The sequence below is a fragment of the Cajanus cajan genome, chromosome 7, assembly GCF_000230855.2.
Source record: "Cajanus cajan strain Asha chromosome 7, NIPB_CcT2T_4, whole genome shotgun sequence".
Lineage (NCBI taxonomy): Eukaryota > Viridiplantae > Streptophyta > Magnoliopsida > Fabales > Fabaceae > Cajanus > Cajanus cajan.
The window spans coordinates 17,978,702-17,998,125 of NC_138523.1; the positions used below are offsets into that span (position 1 = coordinate 17,978,702).

The following is a 19,424-nucleotide window of genomic DNA, read 5'->3' on the forward strand; positions in this document are numbered from 1 at the left end:
TATTTTTAATAAAAAAATATGTATATTATAATTTTAGAAAAGTGTTATAGTAATACACTCTTCTTAACATGTTTATTATCATTAGTTAAAAATTGTTGAAAATTACAAAATCAACAAAGAATATGAATAAAATAAAATTTGAGAGCTTCAAATTTTAAATTTTCAATAAATTTCAATTAAATAAAAAAAATATATTTAAAGAAGTATGTTGGATAATATGTTATTAAATTTTTTTATAAATTAAAATCACTAATAATTTCCGGAAAAGGGTTGATCTCACTCCATCATCAACGACACACTTTGCCACGTAATCCTCCAAATGTCCATTTCATCCCTAGAGGATTATTTCACCCGTAATTTCAAAATAAAAATAAAAATTAAGGACTATATACTTACACTTGTTCCAATCCAATTATTCCTAATTCACAATTTTATTTTAATTTGCATATATTCGTATCTATCCTTCTCTCTTTCTCTAATTAATTATATGTTAAACTATGCTATAGCTATATAGCTAAGTTGAATGTCTAATCAAATAATGTTATATCCAATAACGATCACAAGCTGCTCTTGAATTAATAATTAATGCATTATGAGGATAAGGCAGCCATGTCATTTATAAGTATCATAATAAATTATGAGTACATTGTATTTCCGTACTACCTGGTCAAAAGTACAATAGTTCTACTTCTTCTTCAGGTGTCCTGCTTGTATATAAAATCAATTAGTAGTGTTTGTTTCTTCTTCTAATAAGTATTAATTATTAAAAAAAATCACTCAATTTATGCTTACATTATCTCTTCCAACACCATATTAGGTTTAATAAAAATATAAAGTTCTAGTTCAATCCATATAAATCAATGTAAAAATCCTTTTTAACTTGATATCTCAACAATTAAATTGTTTCTATATATCAAATATTCGAGTCAAGTTATTATGTATTTTTATTTATTTTTTTTATAAAAATATAAGAATTTCGAGAATAATTATGTATCAATAATTTGAAAGAAGATAAAAAAATCTTACAATGAGAAGAAAAATAAGAGGTGAGAATAGAGAGAGAGAAAAAAGACAATTATATGAATAGTAAAAAAAATTATTTGTCATAAAAATGTAACTACAACCGATATTTAAGAAGATTAAAAGATTAAAATGTAAAAATAAAAAGTTTAGATATGAGTTTGTTTTTTATAATAATTTTGAAGAAAAAAATGGTCTCAGGCCAAAAATAGTTAATGGAGAATATATCTCCTTTATTAGCATAGATAAGCCAAACATCAACTTTAATATTCAAAGTTAAAACTAATATTTATTTTAGTGAATTTTACTTTATAAATTATGAAATTTCTTCTTGACACATATGATGACAATATCTCTTTATGTACAAAAGATAATGCGTAAACAATAAATAATAATAATAATAAAAACTAACACGATATGATTCAATTGTCTATTTGAACACATCATCATAAACTATTTCTCTATAAATATCTTAATTTGTGAAAATACTTTTGTTATGATTCTCATGTAAATCATAACTATTTCTTTAGAATATGGTTTGAATTTTGTATGTATATATAGGATAAACTTTGTTGTTGAGTTCAATATATACATCTTGTACTTATTGACTCTCATAATAATAATAATAATGCTTTTTTTTAACCTTTTTTTTAAAAAAAATCTTATAAAATTAACAATTATGTATATTTTCTCTATTTCTATACTATAACTCTGATCTATTAGAATTTATATTTACCTAAGTGTTAGAGTATTTAGTAAGTTAAAATTATCGTGGGCGGTCTTCTCTTAATTACAAGTGACACTAATTAAAAAGTCACTTAATTGTAAGTGACATTAACTAAAAAGTCACTTTATCAAGTGAGGAGCACTATCATGCTCTTTCTTTTTTTTTTTTTTTTTTTTTGAATAATAATATCTTTTTAGGTAAGAAGTTAATTTTCGAAATGCGATCACTTATATCTTAGGATTAAATAATAATAAATAAATAAATAAATCTTGAAGAGATTAAGTTTCTTTACACTAAAACATGATTGTATTTGACAAGTTTATTAAATTGTTTGCTTACGGGGATAACTTACGTCGAATAAACTTCTTTGACCAAAGTAAAAAAAAATGTTTGATAACGACCTTTATCTCACTAGCATACAATATCTTTTCCTTCATCATCTTATAGTGGTTTATATATGCTAATTAAAGCAGCATTTGAGCTTATAACGAGTATATATATATATATTATTTTCTCACATTTAATTGTGTTCTTATTATTTAATCCCTATATGAGAGTATGCGAATTTTTTACTTAAATATTATTTTTTTAAAAAAAAAAATACCCAAATAACTACTGTGCAGGTTTATTTACACAGATAGAACTATTCACTGTTCAAGCTCAGAATTCGGTTCCCGGGGAACCGAATTCTGAGCACCAAAATGTATTTTTTTTTTTTTATTTTTCAACTCAGAATTCGGTTCCCGGGGAACCGAATTCTGAGTTGCTTTTATATATATATTTTTTTTTTCGTATTTGCAGGGGAGATGTGGGCTGACGTTGGAAGCGGAACGGCCCGTTCCGAAATCAGAACGGGCCGTTCTGCTTAAAGAAACAGAGTGGCATTTGTTAACGTGAAACGGGACAAGAACGGGCCGTTCCGACGTTAAGAATTAACGTTGAAATAGATGTTGGAAGCGGCCCGTTTTAAACAAATTGTTGTGGCCATTTTTTTAACGTGGAACGGGCCGTTTTTGTTTTAGAACAGCCCGTTCCAAGATAGATATTTACACATTTTTTTAACTCCTGGAACGGCTTAGGAACGGCCCGTTCCAGGAGCTGTTTTTACAAAGGTTTTTTGATTTGGAACGGGCCGTTCTGGTTTTGGAACGGCCCGTTCTAGGTAAACAGTAAAAACTTGCGTTTTTCTATAAATAGTCCCCCTCCCCTTCATTTTTTGATGCGATTTGTACTGCTTCTGATTCACCTTGATAGTAAGAAATTTTTTTTTCTTCAATTTTTATTAACTATATCAAAAATGTTGTTGTGGAAGCAAAATGAGCATAGGTCTGCTTTCATTGGTAGAACTGTAAGTTCAGCACTTTCGTTATATACTTTAAATTTCAATTAACTTGTAACAAATTAGTACTAATTTTGGTAATTATTATTGCAGGAGACTGAGAATATTATTTGTTCTTACTGTCATTCAATGCCAGAACCTCACCCTCTAATTGTTCCTATACTAGAGGAAGTGGGTTTTTCTGGGGTTGCAAAGCTCAGACATCTAAAAGTGGATCACGCATTAATCACAGCTTTGGTTGAAAGATGGAGACCTGAGACTCATACATTCCATTTTCCAACTGGAGAGTGCACCATAACACTGGAGGATGTTGCACTTCAACTTGGCTTAAGAGTTGATGGTTTACCAGTCATTGGCCCAACATTATATGACTGGGAGGAAATGTGCTCCACCTATCTCGGAATCATGCCAGTTAAAGGTGAGTCACTAATTGGCTCTATGATTAAGTTAAAGTGGTTAAGAGATAATATGTTAGAATTACCAGAGGAGCCATCTCAAGAACAACTTGATGCACATTGTAGATCATATATATTAGGGTTAATAGGAGGTGTTTTGATGCCTGACAAAACAGGCAATAAGGTACATCTTATGTATTTATCTTTATTAATAAATCTTAGAAGAACAAGACGATATAGTTGGGGGTCGGCTTGTTTAGCTATGTTATATAGGGAAATGTGTAGAGCTACAAATGTTAGTAGCAAAACAATGGGTGGTTGTGCATCTCTGTTACAATCTTGGGCATGGCATCGCATGCCATATATTGCGCCTATTTCCAGGTTACCAGCATCATTCCCTCTAGTCTGTAAATGGAGCGGGGGCAGAGTTTTAAACTTTCAAAATGTACCTCATAATGATGTTGTTGGATATAGATCAAGGTTTGATCACATTCAGAATGATCAGGTAACTCTTTAAAATCAAAGTTTTATTTATTTTTTCTTTTGTTTAGCATAATATGTTAACTAAAGAAGTTTAATTTTTTTTGTAGTTTTTATGGGCGCCATATGGAGTATTGCAAACAGCAATACCGATGCAAGCATATAGAGATGCTCTGCTATGGACATCATGCACCTCCATTATTTGTTTTGCAATTGTTGAATGGCACCAATCTGATAGAGTGAAATTGCAATTTCGTCTCTTCCAGGATGTCCCTTCTCCACCGAATAATTTGGATAACCTGCACAACATTGACATGAGGGGAAGACAAGATGAAAATTGGGTTACAAGACATGCTCAGTGGATCGACATATGGAACAATAGACGTGAGCACACATTGATGGGTCATCCAATGCAAGGCCCACTGTTTCACACACGAGAATACATGGAATGGTACATGGCCAATTCCATCTATTTTTTATCTGTGCCACGACTACTACAAGATCCAAGGACCCATCAACAACGAAGGACTTCCACAACATTTGAGACTGGTCGAACTTCCATGCGATCGCATGAAGAGACTGGTCAACATGTATCAAATCCTCAGTACGTCACTCCTGAACAAAACATAATTGACAGACGACATTCATTTGCAACAACTTCAGAGGATTTTTTTACAAATTTATTTGGAGTAGATTTTAGAACTCCATCTTCAGCACAATCATACATGCAATCTCTTTACCGTCCACAATTCGGTAATGAACCTGGAAGTTCTTTAGCACCATTTCAACATCCGGTGGTTAATGATGAAACAAATCCTTCTGAGCAACAACCTCCACGGCGTAATCCAGGCCGTAATAGACGTCGCCCTCGTTGTGGAACTGGACACCATTACGGAGATTGAAAAATGTATATAAATCACTCTATGTTAATGTTATTGTTTTTTTATTCTAATGTACTATGTGTCTTTATCAATGTAATATGAATTTTAATATTATGCATTTTTACATGCGATCTAGACTAAGAAGGTTATAAACTATTATAATTATAAGTATTGTTGCGAACATAATATACGATTTCAACACAATATACGATTTCAACACAATATACGATTTTAACACAATATACGATTTTAACACAAACACAACGTACTATCCGATACTAACACAAAGTAATTAACTTTAATATTACATAACTAAATAAATTTATTACAACTGATTACAACAATATTGATCATTGGTGGCGGGAACTACATCCATGACTAATATTCGGACATGTCTTCCTAGTGTGACCAGGAGTGTGACAATAAGAACAATTTTTGACATGAGTATGTTGTTCTCTAATATCCATCTCTGTTCTAATCCTGGTGGACTTTGGTCGACCCTTCGAAGTTCTCTTCAGTTCTGGATTTGGCCACAAAGTTGGACCAGTGTAAGTAGGCCAATAATCTTCATGTCGAAGCTCTCCAAACTGTCCTTCGTATACCTTTGCAACTTGTTGTAAGGTATATATGGGAGATATGTACCTTTCATAGTCATGATGTGCATGTAAGCATGAAGCAAGCACATGTGAGCAAGGGATATGAACTTTTTGGAACTTGCCACAATCACACCACAATTCATCAAGCCTTCCCGCAAATCTCCCAGCTGGTCGAACTTCTCTCGAATGTTGCGTTTCTTCCACTAGAAATCTACTGCTTGATCTGTCAAAGCTGATAACTCTATGAGTATTTGCCTTAGACTGTGCATCTTGAATAGTTTTATTTGCAATTTCCGAGTAGACATGTCCTGCATTAATCATTGCGCCCACTTCCGTACCTCTTTGAACGAAAAACTTGTTGCAACGAGTGTATGTGGCCATTACCATGGAACAAATTGGCAAATTTCGTGTTTTCTTCAATACGGAATTAATTGACTCAGCTAGGTTTGTTGTCATGTGTCCCCAACGTCGCCCATTGTCCCATGCTAGTGTCCATTTTTCCCTAGGAATGTTGTCTAACCATTGAGCTGCTTCAACATTAGTATCTCTTACTATGTTGTAATAGTAAAAGAATCTAGGTTCAGTCATCCCGTAGGCTGCAAAATAATGAAATTATTAAATAATTAAAAGTAATAATCAAATGCTTTAAAAAAAGTAATGATAAACTTACCCATATTGACGACATCCTTCTTTAGTGCTGCATTTTTGAACCGTTGCATGAAATTTTGTGCAATATGTCGAATACAATAGACATGAACAGAATTATTTTCCGTCCAGCCACTTCCATTTCTTGAGTATGCACTTCGAATAGCTTCATGACGATCAGAAATAAGGCACAACCCATCTTGCGGTGTTACATACCGCCTCAAGTTCTTCAGAAAAAAAAACCATGCATCACTAGTTTCACCTTCAACAACAGCAAATGCAATAGGAATTATGTTGTTGCGACCATCTTGCGCAACTGCGACCAATAGTGTACCTTTATATCTCCCATATAAAAATGTACCATCCACTTGTACAATTGGTTTGCAGAAGGCAAAACCATCAATGCATGGTTTAAAGGTCCAAAATAACCTTTTGAAGATAACACTCCCCTCGTCCAATAATTCACCTTGGTAAGCCGGTTGCGTATTTAATTTCCAAATAAAACCTGGAACATACATTTGCATTGCTTGCAACATACCTGGTAATTTGTTGTACGACTCCTCCCAGTTTCCAAAGATATTCTCAATGGCATGTTGCTTGGCTAACCATCCCTTTCTGTAACTAATTGTATAACCCATGGTGGACTTGATGTGGGCTATGATGGTTGAAATGGATGCCGATGGATCAACCTCAATAATTTCACCAATGCTTTGAGCAATCATTTGTGATCCCAATTTATTATGATCTTGGGAGATAAGTGGGGAAACACATGTGTGGGGGCCCTCAAGGATCATGATTTCCCAATGTTGTTCCCTGGTTCGCAATATACCACGACATCTCCAGGCACAGTTGTGGTGAACGCATTCCATAACAAGCCTACTACTGCTTGAATTTTTAACCTTGTAACTGCAATGGTTGACAATGTGAAATCTATTTATGGCATCCTGCATTTGTTCTTTTGTTTGGAAGCGTTGGCCAACAAATAGTGTTCCAGGTGGATACACAACCATATCACGCTCCAACAAATGGCTATACTCACTGTCTTGTTGGATTTCATTGGGAAACTCTAAAAAGTGTGGAGGTGGGTTGTATATGGCTACTGGTTGTGGTTGTAGTGGTGGATTATTTGGAATTGGGAGGGTTTCTTCATCATCATGTTCATGTGCAGAGAGAATTTCGTCTTCGTCCTCGCTAAAAGGATCAAAGACATTTTCTGTTGGGAGACCAACAACAACATCATCTTCAATGTTGGTTTCAACATTGGGTTGAGAAGCAGAAGGTCTAGCTTGCTCAAATGGCTGAGAAGGTATTTGATTAAGGTCCATGATTGGACCACTTAAAAGCTGTGTGTATGACTCAATGTTGTAGTTGGAGGGGATATCATAAGAAGGGCCAGATGGGTTAGTGTACTGGTAACTTTGATAAACTTCGTAAGGTGAACGTGAAGGTGAAACTTGTGGTGCATGTGATTCAACTGTAGTAAATGTAGCATATAATTCAATACCTGATTGAAGTTGATTAGAATCGTGAACATTGAAAACTGCCTCAACGTCTTCATCATCCGTCAACTCAACACAGGTATAGTTACTAACCCCTGGGCCAAGTCTAATAGGGTACCGAAAATGTATGCTAGCCACCCTCTCAGAATCTTGTCGATGTAGCTTTCTGTGGATGACTCTTTGAAGCCTTTCTAGAGTAATTCCTCTGTTGATACGAACTAATTTTGCAGATGGAGAAGAGAAGGTGATTCCTTCATTCGGACATTGGTTAATGGAACCATCAGAATGAACAATAACGTACATTGAAGAAGCCATTTTATGAAAGGTTTAAAGGAAATTAACGTGATTCTAAGAAACTGATTCAAAAGGGGTACACGGAAGGAATAAAGGAGATAAGCTAATCTGAAATCGTGTGAAAAAAATGAAGGGGAGAGGGTCTATTTATAGAAAAACGCAAGTTTTTACTGTTTACCTAGAACGGGCCGTTCCAAAACCAGAACGGCCCGTTCCAAATCAAAAAACCTTTGTAAAAACAGATCCTGGAACGGGCCGTTCCTAAGCCGTTCCAGGAGTAAAAAAAATGTGTAAATTTCTATCTTGGAACGGGCTGTTCTAAAACAAAAACGGCCCGTTCCACGTTAAAAAAATGGCCACAACAATTTGTTTAAAACGGGCCGCTTCCAACATCTATTTCAACGTTAATTCTTAACGTCGGAACGGCCCGTTCTTGTCCCGTTTCACGTTAACAAATGCCACTCTGTTTCTTTAAGCAGAACGGCCCGTTCTGATTTCGGAACGGGCCGTTCCGCTTCCAACGTCAGCCCACGTCTCCCCTGCAAATACGAAAAAAAAAAAATATAAAAGCAACTCAGAATTCGGTTCCCCGGGAACCGAATTCTGAGTTGAAAAATAAAAAAAAAAATACATTTTGGTGCTCAGAATTCGGTTCCCCGGGAACCGAATTCTGAGCTTGAACAGTGAATAGTTCTATCTGTGTAAATAAACCTGCACAGTGGTTATTTGGGTATTTGTTTTTTAAAAAAATAATATTTAGGTAAAAAATTCGAGAGTATGCATGTGTAACTTAAATAAATAAAATGGTATTTTATTAAATTATAAGAAACGAGAAGATATTTCCTCCCTTTTTTTTCATTCTCTTCTTACAGTTTCTTATTCTATTTTCGAGTACTCTAAAAAGTTGCTTTGATAATTGTTGAAATAAACGCCAATAAGAGAAATATGTTAGTTTATCATAATACTGTTTATCATCAACAAGTACTTTCTGATCTAATATACGGAAGAGGAAACCACAAATTATTTGCATGGTGTTTGCACTCCAACAAAATTTATTATTAGTGACAATTATTTAATGGTAATAATTTAATTATCACTATATATAAAAATATTAATGGCTAATATATAATAGTCACTAAAAATGTATTTATATTACACTAAAATTTACTATTAGCGGCAATTATTTATTAAAAAAAACTTAAGTCCTACATCGATTAGAGATAAAATAGTATATAAGTGAGTAATAACTATCACCTTACAAGTTCATTTTATAGGATTAACTCTTAATTCATTATTCTAAATTGGTATCAAATCACTCATTGTTACCAAGTTCAATAGTGCTATAAAACAATTAGAGAGTAACTTTCACCTTATAAATCTCACATCTCTTAAAAGACAAGACAATTAAAAAAATAAATTAAAAATATATAAATAAAAGACAACTCTCATTTTACAAATCTCACATCGAGTAGAGATAAAAAAGTATATAAGTTATGAATTTAGAAAATAAAATTATAGGAATAAATTATTTAAAATAAAGGAGACAATTGAAAAAAAATAACTTTTAATAACATTTAAAATGGCTACTTGAATTGCCACTAAAAATAATAAGTTTTTCCGACAATTTAGTAGATCTTTACCGGCATTTTATATAAATGTCGGTAATAGTATTATCGACACTAGATACACCAGTCATTAGTTAAATGCTGGTAAAAAAATATAATGACCATTTATATAGCCGCTAAATAATAAATTAATTGCCACAAAAAACTAATTTTGGTGTAATGTTAGTAGCATAGATATGGGAGGAGGGATGGAATATGGTTAGATTTAATTTAATTTAATTTTATAAAATTTTATAAAATTGATTTATAATTATTTTTATTTATATATTATTATTATCTTAATGTGAGATTTTTAATAAAAAATTAGATATTTTAAATTTGAAATTTGTTGAACTGAATATTTATAAATAATCTAATAATGACCAATAATAAATAATCTGATAAATCTAATAAAAAAATTATTAAATAATTATTATGATCTCATATCTTACTGATGTGAGATTTTTAATAAAAATTTAAAGAAGAAAAAAAATTTGTTGATGAAGGTAATTTGTTGAGAATTTAGATGCTTTAAAAGATAAGTTTGACACAAGATTTTATACTCTTTAATGAATAAGAATTTGTAAGAAAATTATAATCTTGAATTTTAAATGACGAAAACACCCCCTCTCTTTTTGAATCTTTTCCCCAAACTCTCACTTCAAGGTGAGTCTTTTTTTCAACAATATTATAGTTTAATAATATGTGATAGTCAAATATGTCATATGTGATAGTTGAATATGTCATATGTGATAGTTGAATAATGCCTGTGATATTCGAATGCTTGTATCAAAACAATGTAGCATAATCAGCTGATGACCATGCTACTAAATAAGTAAATAATATTAAAAAAATTAAAACTTAAACACCAAATAAAAAAAATAAAGGGGTATAATGATAATTCTTTAAATTATTCATTTTTTCATAAAATTTTAAGGTTAAAATGTTTTTTTAGTCTCTATAATTTCACTTATTTTACCTTTCAATCTTTATACTTAATCTCTTTTAGTTTTTATTATAAATTTATGTATAACGTAATTTTTATGTGAGTAATGTAAGCTTGTTAAATTCACATGATAATAATATATTTGGTTTCGTGGACTTATGATGTGTCACTTAATGGTTTAGAGGAAAAAAAATAAAAAAGCCGAGATGGTTGTTGACAATTAATATTTACTATTATTGAATGTGATCTAAATGAGTAGTCAAATTGTTGATGATTGTATAGTAAATCATTAAATGACACATTGTTGTCCAGAAAACAAAATACATTAAGTAGATTTAATAAGCTCATGTTATTCACATGAAAACCATGTTACAAAGAAATTAACGATATATGAATTAAAAATGATTTAAAAAATATCAATATAAAAATTAAAAAAATATTTTAAATTATAAGAACTAAAAATTAAAATAAGTCACATTATAGATTTTATTATATATTTAAACCAAATTTTAATTATAAAATATAATTTAAAATATCAACTTTTCTTTATTTTTTACCTCATTTTACTCTAGCGAATAATTAAGAATTTCACTTTATTTTCTATCAAATTATTTCTTACCTTTTTCTCACATTCCCCTCAATTCTTTCCCTTCTCCAAATAAGGCATTAATATAACTATAATTTATTTTTATTTTTTTTTAAAATGAAGTAATTCCCATGATTAAATAAGAAAAAATTATTTATCTCAATTTCTTATATTATAATTTCTCTTTCATCACTCCACTGAAATCTAACAATTCCATAATATTATTTCTCATATATTTTTTTTAATTAAATAACTAAATTTTCACTCAATTTTTTTATTATCTATTTCCACTTGTATATTTATTTCTTTTTCATTTCTCTTCACTTATCTCTCATCCATTTTTTCTCTCTACCAAGTACACCCATAGTTATAACTTTTATTTTTATTTTTCTAAAAAAAAGTGAAACAGTTTCCATTATCTCAATTGTCTTATTTGTCATGCCAAGAAAGATTGTAGCATATAGAAAATAATAAAATAATATAGAGGAATAATTTGATAGTGTTTTCTCTCTCTTGGCATGCAGTGGGCAGAAGGGGGCGGTGCCCTAAGTGGGAGGGAAAGTCGCCAAAGAACGACATGATGTTGACTCCCAAAAAAGTGCCCTCTCACTCATAAAGAACTGCTCACTACACTTCAAATCCATTTTTGTCCACTCATTCATATACCAAATTATTCTTTATTATTATTGTATATATCAAAAAAAAATTTCACATGTATCTTCTAAAAACAATCTTGTTTGAGACATTTGAGTAAGAGATGCAAGGACCTCTTTTAATGAGAATTCAAACTTTATTTGTTTCATCATGTTAAAAGAAACTAAAATACTTCTATTCAACCAACCTCATAATTTATATTTAACACTAAAGGAAAATAAAATAAACAAGGGAGAAAAATATAACTATATCTGTTTGATTTTTTTTTCCCACGATTTTTTTATCGAGTCAAAAACTAATCTTATTAATACAATTTATCAAAAATAAATCACACACGATAAAAACATACATAAAGGATAAATAAATAAAAAAAGGTCTATACATAGTTGTCTAAAATAAAAGATAAAAATGTTAGTTTTTTCTTTTTTGGGTTCAAAGATAAAAGTTTGGTAAAAAAAAAAAAACAAAAATTATAAGTATTAGGGATGAAGCGTGATGGTTTAGCCACGTGTGCCACCAAAGACCAAAATGTGTGGACAATTCATATCGTCATTAAAAGCATGCAAAGCAAAAGCCAACATCACCTCAAATGCTTTGACACATGGCCACAAATTTTGTTTTTTTTTTTCATTTTTTGGCTTACACGTGTAACCCCTTTTAATAATATCACCTTTTTTTGGTTCACCCTTTGCTTCCCTTGCCCCACAAGTCCATAACATGACAAGAGGATTTGCACAAGTTTAAACTAATCCCAACAACAATAGAAAAAAGTTGGGGGAAAAGGCAACACACCCTTCATAAAATCAATGTATTTGACTAAATATGCATGACTTTTGCTAGAAATTTTTCCATTAGGTTGGACTTGTATTTATTACACTCTTATCATGAAAGAAAATAAATGAAGTGATCATAATTCTTCAGTCTATAATTCTTGAATCATGAAGGACCATGATGATGGCTTCACCCTTTGTCGCGAAAGGGATGTTTGTTTATTATTAGGCTTCCATTCCAAAAACTATTTATTAAACCTGAAAATAAAAATGAGAAAAATGTTCAACATATTCCAATGTCTAAACTATACATCAGATCATGTAGCACTTTATTATGTAATGGAGCATTCATATTTGTAAAGCTCTAAGGTACATAGCAATATATTCGAATTATGTTGGGAGGACTGGGTGTATAAAAGCTTGTGTTCTAATATGTTTTTCAACTTTCTATTATAATTTTTTTTTTTGTTTATATGAAATTTTTTTTTATACCTTCTGGTGTGAATCGTTTGATTTTGAGTTATAACATGATTAGGCTATAGGACTTCAAAACGATATATTAAATGAAGATTAGATTGAAAGTGGAACAGTACATTTAAGATAATATATATAATTTAGTTATAATCGATTACTAACTAAAAAGTTGTTGAAATGACAATGACTTAATAGGTTAAATAAGTTTTTCTCCTTAGAAAAATTCAGATTTTAGATCCTATAAATTTTTTTCTTCTATTTTTAGTCCCTTATTTAATTTTATTCATTAATATTTGTCCATTTGGATTTTTTTTCCTTTTGTCATCCATTTTTATTTCTTCCAAGGACTAATATTGATAATAAAAATAAACGAGAGTGAAAATGGGAAAAAAATTATATTGATTAAAATTATAAATTTAAAATGTTATATAAATAAAAATTATATTTAACCCCAACTTTATAGATCATTCTTCTTGTATATGTATTTTGAGTTTGATTTTCAAGTGTTAATAGTGCCAAGAATTTTAGAGTATCAATCAAGTAAAATTATCACTGTTATGATTTTAAAAACGATTACTATAAAGAGTTTAGGGTTTAAGATTTATTATGATATGATTTTTACTAGTAACAGTTATTTTAATGCTTTTTATCCAACACTATGACTAAAATTTATTAAAATTCACAAGTTTTAATAAATCTCACCAAAAATCAAGTGAGACTCATTAACTTTTTTTTTTTATTCATGAAGGGGCTAACAACTCAAAGAAAATAGAAAATTAGAATCTACGAGAACAGTAGACTCATCTGCTAATAAAAAGGAAATAGACCAATCTGGAGGAGAATAAAGAACATGAACACCTGCTGACAAAGAAAGCCCTTTTTTGGCAAAACAATCTTGTTATTTGATTTGCCTCCCTTAAGGTGTGATTACATTCAATATTATTGAAATCACCAGCCACCTTAACAACTTGATTGACTAGCCATAGCAAGAGTGAGTTCTAGGACACCCTTCATTTAAGAACTGAATTGCAATTATTGAGTCAGACTCAATAATGATCTGATCACAAAAGTTTCTGTCTCTAAGAATTTTCAAACCATAGAACATGGCCCATAATTCAGCATGTATAATAGAACAATGCCTAATCAGACAAGAAAATCCTAAAATAAAGTTACCCCAATTATCAAGAAGCACCCCACCACAGGAAGCAAAGGATGATGTTGCAACAACCCCGTCACAGTTCAGCTTTAGAAGTCCTTAAGGAAGAGCTTTCCACCCAATATTCGAGGTTGATGGAGGGCGAAGCTCTCTACGAGTAGCTTCATGACAAATGTAATGAGTTATCTCACGACTTCTCCCATGGATCTCTCCCAGCACCAGAGTAGTATTAAGCTGTTGAAAAAAAAAAGGAGTTGCGAGCCTTCCAAATAGAGTCTATAGATAGTGCAAATATGATAGACCAGACTTTGTCTTCTTTTGATAAATTACTCTCCAACCAATCAAGGGTAGCATTTGAGAAGAAATCTATTCCAAGGGCCCCACGGTATAAGGATAGCCAAATAGATTTGGCAAAAAGACAATCACGTAACACATGCAGAATCGTTTCCCTTTCTCTTTTACAAATAGGGCAATAAGGTTCATTTGTTAGGCCCTTCCTACTACGCCAATCATTTGTAACCAGGCTATCATGAGCCACTCGCCAAAGTAAACACTTCACCCTTCTGGGCCGCGCCACTTCCAAATTAATTTAAACAAACTACAGGATCCATTGGAAGTAGTTCGAATTGTATTATAAGTTGATTTTATAGAAAAAGCTCCTGTTGGGGACCCACCCCAAACCATAACATTGGGGTCAACCTCTATAGAGGGTGGAGCAGATCCTATCACCTCAAACCAGGCTGACATGGGAAGAAGAAAACGAATATTGTTTAGATTCCATAAACCTTCCTCGGTGATATATTCAGATACAAATTTACCTCTTTCATGCTCTAGGACTGGTTCTAAGGCCACCTCTAATAGACAAGTTCGGGAAGGAAGCCAACGATCCTTCCAAAACTGCACTTGTGTGCCATCTCCAACATTCCATGCGATAAAAGGTTGAACAGATGACCGAGCATCACAAATACCTTTCCAAGCATTTGATGCCCTTGATTTCTTCTCGATATTTGGAATAGAAGCATTCCCACATTTATATTTATCTCTCAAGACTTGGACCCAGAGTTTAGAAGGTTGCGAGCATATTGTCCAACAATTCTTCATCATAAAACATTTATTAACAAGTCTCATCTCTCTCATTCCAAGACCTCTTTCATCTTTTGGCTTGTAAATTTTTTGCCAAGCTTTAACATGAACTTTCCTCTAATCACTAGTATGACCCCAAATGAAAGATCTACAAGACCTGTCAATTTCATCACAAAGCTGTCGGGGGAAAAACATAGTTTGCATAGTGTAGCATGGGATTGCCGCCAGGACGGACTTTGTGAGTATCAAACGACCAGTAAAGGATAAATTCCTTGCCTTCCACGAATTAAGCCTTTGATTCACCTTCTCCTTTACTGACCTTAGCAGACGACGATTAACTCTATCATGATGGATACTTACTCCTAGATACTTACCGAGGTTATCGGTACGCTGGAATCCAAAGGCATTGCTGATCTCATTCTTAACCGCCCAACCCACATTCTTTGAGAAAAAGATGCGAGTCTTTTCAAGGCTAACCTTCTGACCTAAACTTCCACAAAAGATATCTAGGCATTGTTGAATTATTTCAACCTGATCCATAGAGGCCTCAAAGAAAAGGATCAGATCATCAGGGAAGGCGAGGCAAGATAGAGGCGGCCCTCCCTTAGATAGCTTAATAGGCTTCCAAAGCTTGTGAATCACGACAATTTCTATAAGGTGAAACACACGCTCCATACATAGGACAAAGAGGTAAGGTGACAAGGGGTCCTCTTGTCTTATGCCTTTGGATGGGGTGAAATCTTCCAGCTTCTCCCCATTCCAAAGCATGCTCATAGAAGGAGTAGAGATGCAAGCCCACACCATCTCCACGAACTGTTGGGGAAGACCAATATCCTCCAAAGTGTCTTTGATAAATTTCCATTTGAGGCGATCATAGGCTTTCTCGAGGTCTATTTTGATAGCCATCCAACCTTTCTTTCTTGATCTATTTTTCATGGAATGAATCACCTCTTGAGTGATGATAATGTTATCAGTTGTTTGACGATGAGGAACGAAGCTACACTGGTTCGGGCTTACTAATCCTTCCATAACTTTCCTAAGTCGAGAAGCAAGAACTTTAGTAATCACTTTATAGTAGACGTTGTATAGACTAATAGGCCACATTTCTTTAGTGAAACTACATTATCAACTTTTGGTATGAGAGTAATCAAGGTAGCATTAATTTCATATATCTTCCTTAGCTCTTGTTCACAAGCATGTATAAAACAGCAAAGAGACATACCCACAATATTCCACTGGGATTGGTAGAATATAGCTTGAAACCCATCTGGGCCAGGGGCTTTAAGTCCACCCATGCTTTTTACCTCACCATGAATCTCCATATCTGAGAAAGGTTGAGCAATATCCTCCAATCCCTAAGCTGTGAGAGTAGGGAATGCGGAAGTGAGACAGTAGGGCATATACTCTCCAGAATCATGAAATAGGTTTTTGTAGAAGTCAGTCACCAAGTGTTCTACATCTCGTTTGTTCTCTATCCAAACACCCTCTTCATTTTGTAGTTTCACAACCCTGTTTTTCCTTCGTCGAAGGTACATGAAAGTAACTAGTATTTCGATCTCCAAATTCCAACCATTTGCACCGGGATTTCTGAAATCAAAATAACTCTTCCCTTATAAGAAGCAGTTCATATTGGCTCCACAATTCTCTTTGAAGATTTATAAGGAATGGGTTATCCTCTTAAAGAAGTCTAGCTGCAATTCCATTTAACCTCCTAACCAGTCGACATTTAGCAGAAAAGATATTGCCAAAGGTCGTTTTATTCCAATCAAGCAAACATCGTTGTGTGTTATTTACCTTGCTTGACCAATCCATTTGCTCATTCCAGCTCTCCCTAACTAAAGAAGGGAAATCAGGGTGAGTTAACCATGCGGCTTCAAAGCGAAAAGGTTTACGAATTTTATTAACTAGTGCGGATGAGAATTTCAATAAAATGGGACAGTGGTATGACTTTAGAGGGTTCAAATGAAGGACATTTGCATTTGGGTGGGCCAATTGCCATGCCAAACTAACCAGAACACGATCTAGTCTCTCAAAAAGGGATCTTCTTTTCCAAGTAAAAGGGGCTCCCTGATAACCCATATCCAACAGGTGACACTCAAGGACAAATTCTTTAAAGGCATTATCACCCCGGAGGCAAGCTGATGATGAAACTCCCTTGCGTTCAGAATCTTTCAACACAACATTGAAGTCACCCATAATGCACCATGGTTTTTGAATATTTTTTGCCATCCTACTAAGCTCTCGCCAGAGACCTATACGAAATTGTGGATGAGGGTTAGCGTAAACAACCGTCAACTCCCAGGTTGCTGAGCCACATGAAACAGCAAAATTTGTGATTTTTAAGTTTTAGTCAATAATAAATAGTTTTAAGAGAGTATCACCTATATTCCACAAAGTCAATTATCTTATTATGCATTACAATTCATGATTAAATAACATTATAAAATATATTCAAATTAAATCATATATTTAAGTATAATTATAATCGTCAATTTTTATTAGTTATTATAATATACTTTAGAATTTAATGTGCACCTCTCCCATTAGAAAAATAAAGGTGAAGATTCTTCCCTCTAGAGAGCCACAAAGAGAATGGTTTAGTACTCATTCAGGCCCAAATGGTAGAAGGGGGACCAGATATCTATTATTAATTAAACCATAGACTTGTTGATTGGACCTACTTGCTTCCATAATGTTCTCAACACTATGACTGACATCTAAATTCTTGATGCTCTTTAGAGTCCTTGTTGGCTTGAGCACTACAGTATTTATCATTATGGCCTATTAGAGTAATAATTGTAGTTTTTATTTGGATTCTATTATTACTTTATTAGAGTTTTTAACTTCTTATTTGACTTAAGCCTTAAACGTGTCTACAAAATAACAATATTTACCAAAAAGGGAAGGATCCTATCACCAACTCTGATCTCAACTCTTACAGAAGGAATGTCAACACATCATTTAATTAGAAATAGGGGTGATCAAAGGTGAAGTATGGTTGATTTTGGAACGAAATAGTTTAAATCAATGGTTTCAGAACGATATAGTTTAAATTGATATAATTTATGAGTTGCATTATTTAAATCTGAATTTGATCAAGTGACTTATCGATTTAGGTAGGTTTCAATTTAAATGGGTCTTGATTTTAATGGACGATTTTCTCTGAGCAAAGATGTATTGGGCTTTAAATAATTTAATTGGCCCAAATAATTTTTTTATTTAATTTATTATCTTTCTTTTCAATTCTTGTATCTCTTTTTACACATTCAACCATTCAAATATTATTTACTTTGTTTAGACTCAAAATAAATAAAATTATTCAAATTTCAAATAATTTAAATATTATCATAATTTTTTTAGGTACATGATACAAAAAAAGAAGTTATAAACTACACTATGAACTAAAATTTTTTGTGCATCAACAATAAAGATTAAAGATGAGCCAAAATAAGCTTAACTTTTAGGTCTGAATGATAATTACTCTAACTTTTATTTTGTTTGGACAGTTAAGTTTAGGTTTCGATTGGTCCAAAAACTCAAACCAAACCCAACCAAAATTAATTATTTTAAGCCGCTTTTGAACTCACCTAAATCGGTAATCCATTCGAACCCACCCATTTTGCCTTTTTTATTTCTATTTTTTCAATTTTAGGTGAAGTCTCGGATTGGTATTTACCCCTACTAAAAAATATTAAAAAAATACTATAAACACTCTTCTTTTGCACACACTCTTATTGATTAATTAACATTTATTAAAGTATGAGTCGGTGAATTTCATATCTTTTTAATGACTCTCTTTCCGTGTATTTTCAATAAATTATGACGGAGTGTATTAAGAGGAGTGTGTTATAACACTCCACAAATTCAAAAATACCGTCCAATTAAAACCCAATTGAATGTTGGATGTTTGATGAGTAAGACCCGTTCTATTGTGTGGTTTGGCTATGGCCTATGACACCTTGTGTGTGCTCGCTTAATAAATTTTGTGACACACGTACATAACTTTTTTAATAATGAAAAGATAATATTTCGAGATGTTGACTCAAACCAGCAGCATGTCCCTCTCAATAAGAATACTGTTTAAATTCATGTTATTGATTATACTTGACTCATTTATTATATACGAAAACGACCTGTAGTTTTTTCTTTTCTATTTTGTTATAAAATATACTTCTTTAAAATATTTAAAATTTGTAGATTGAGATCATATAGACATATACACAAGAGTTGGAGATAAAGACCTAATAGGCAACACGGCCTATCTATCGATGAATA

At 32.4% G+C, this 19,424-nt stretch overlaps 2 protein-coding genes across 2 annotated transcripts; one reads left to right on the forward strand and one right to left on the reverse strand.

The window, feature by feature from the left end:
* The first annotated feature begins 2,860 nt into the window (after positions 1–2,860).
* On the forward strand, positions 2,861–5,046 carry LOC145949460 (serine/threonine-protein phosphatase 7 long form homolog). Its single transcript, XM_083059390.1, has 2 exons — positions 2,861–3,986; positions 4,072–5,046. The coding sequence occupies exons 1-2, from the start codon at positions 3,216–3,218 to the stop codon at positions 4,861–4,863; spliced, it is 1,563 nt and encodes a 520-aa protein (XP_082915516.1). The 5' UTR covers positions 2,861–3,215; the 3' UTR covers positions 4,864–5,046.
* Positions 5,047–16,213: 11,167 nt separating this feature from the next.
* Positions 16,214–17,345, reverse strand: LOC145949875 (uncharacterized). The gene is made up of 3 exons (XM_083060777.1): positions 16,858–17,345; positions 16,595–16,736; positions 16,214–16,504 (listed from the first exon to the last, which is right to left on the reverse strand). The coding sequence occupies exons 1-3, from the start codon at positions 17,343–17,345 to the stop codon at positions 16,214–16,216; spliced, it is 921 nt and encodes a 306-aa protein (XP_082916903.1).
* Between the last annotated feature and the right edge of the window lie 2,079 nt (positions 17,346–19,424).

Bases quoted from the DNA above. Each gene is read 5' to 3' on its own strand.
- LOC145949460 (XM_083059390.1), top strand. From the start codon at position 3,216: ATGCCAGAACCTCACCCTCTAATTGTTCCTATACTAGAGGAAGTGGGT. The intron at 3,987-4,071 runs GTAACTCTTTAA...TTTTTTTTGTAG, and splicing joins ATCACATTCAGAATGATCAG to TTTTTATGGGCGCCATATGG.
- LOC145949875 (XM_083060777.1), bottom strand. From the start codon at position 17,345: ATGGGTGACTTCAATGTTGTGTTGAAAGATTCTGAACGCAAGGGAGTT. The intron at 16,737-16,857 runs GTTAAATGGAAT...TTTTGATTTCAG, and splicing joins AAATGTCGACTGGTTAGGAG to AAATCCCGGTGCAAATGGTT. The intron at 16,505-16,594 runs GTGACTGACTTC...CTCACAGCTTAG, and splicing joins AACGAGATGTAGAACACTTG to GGATTGGAGGATATTGCTCA.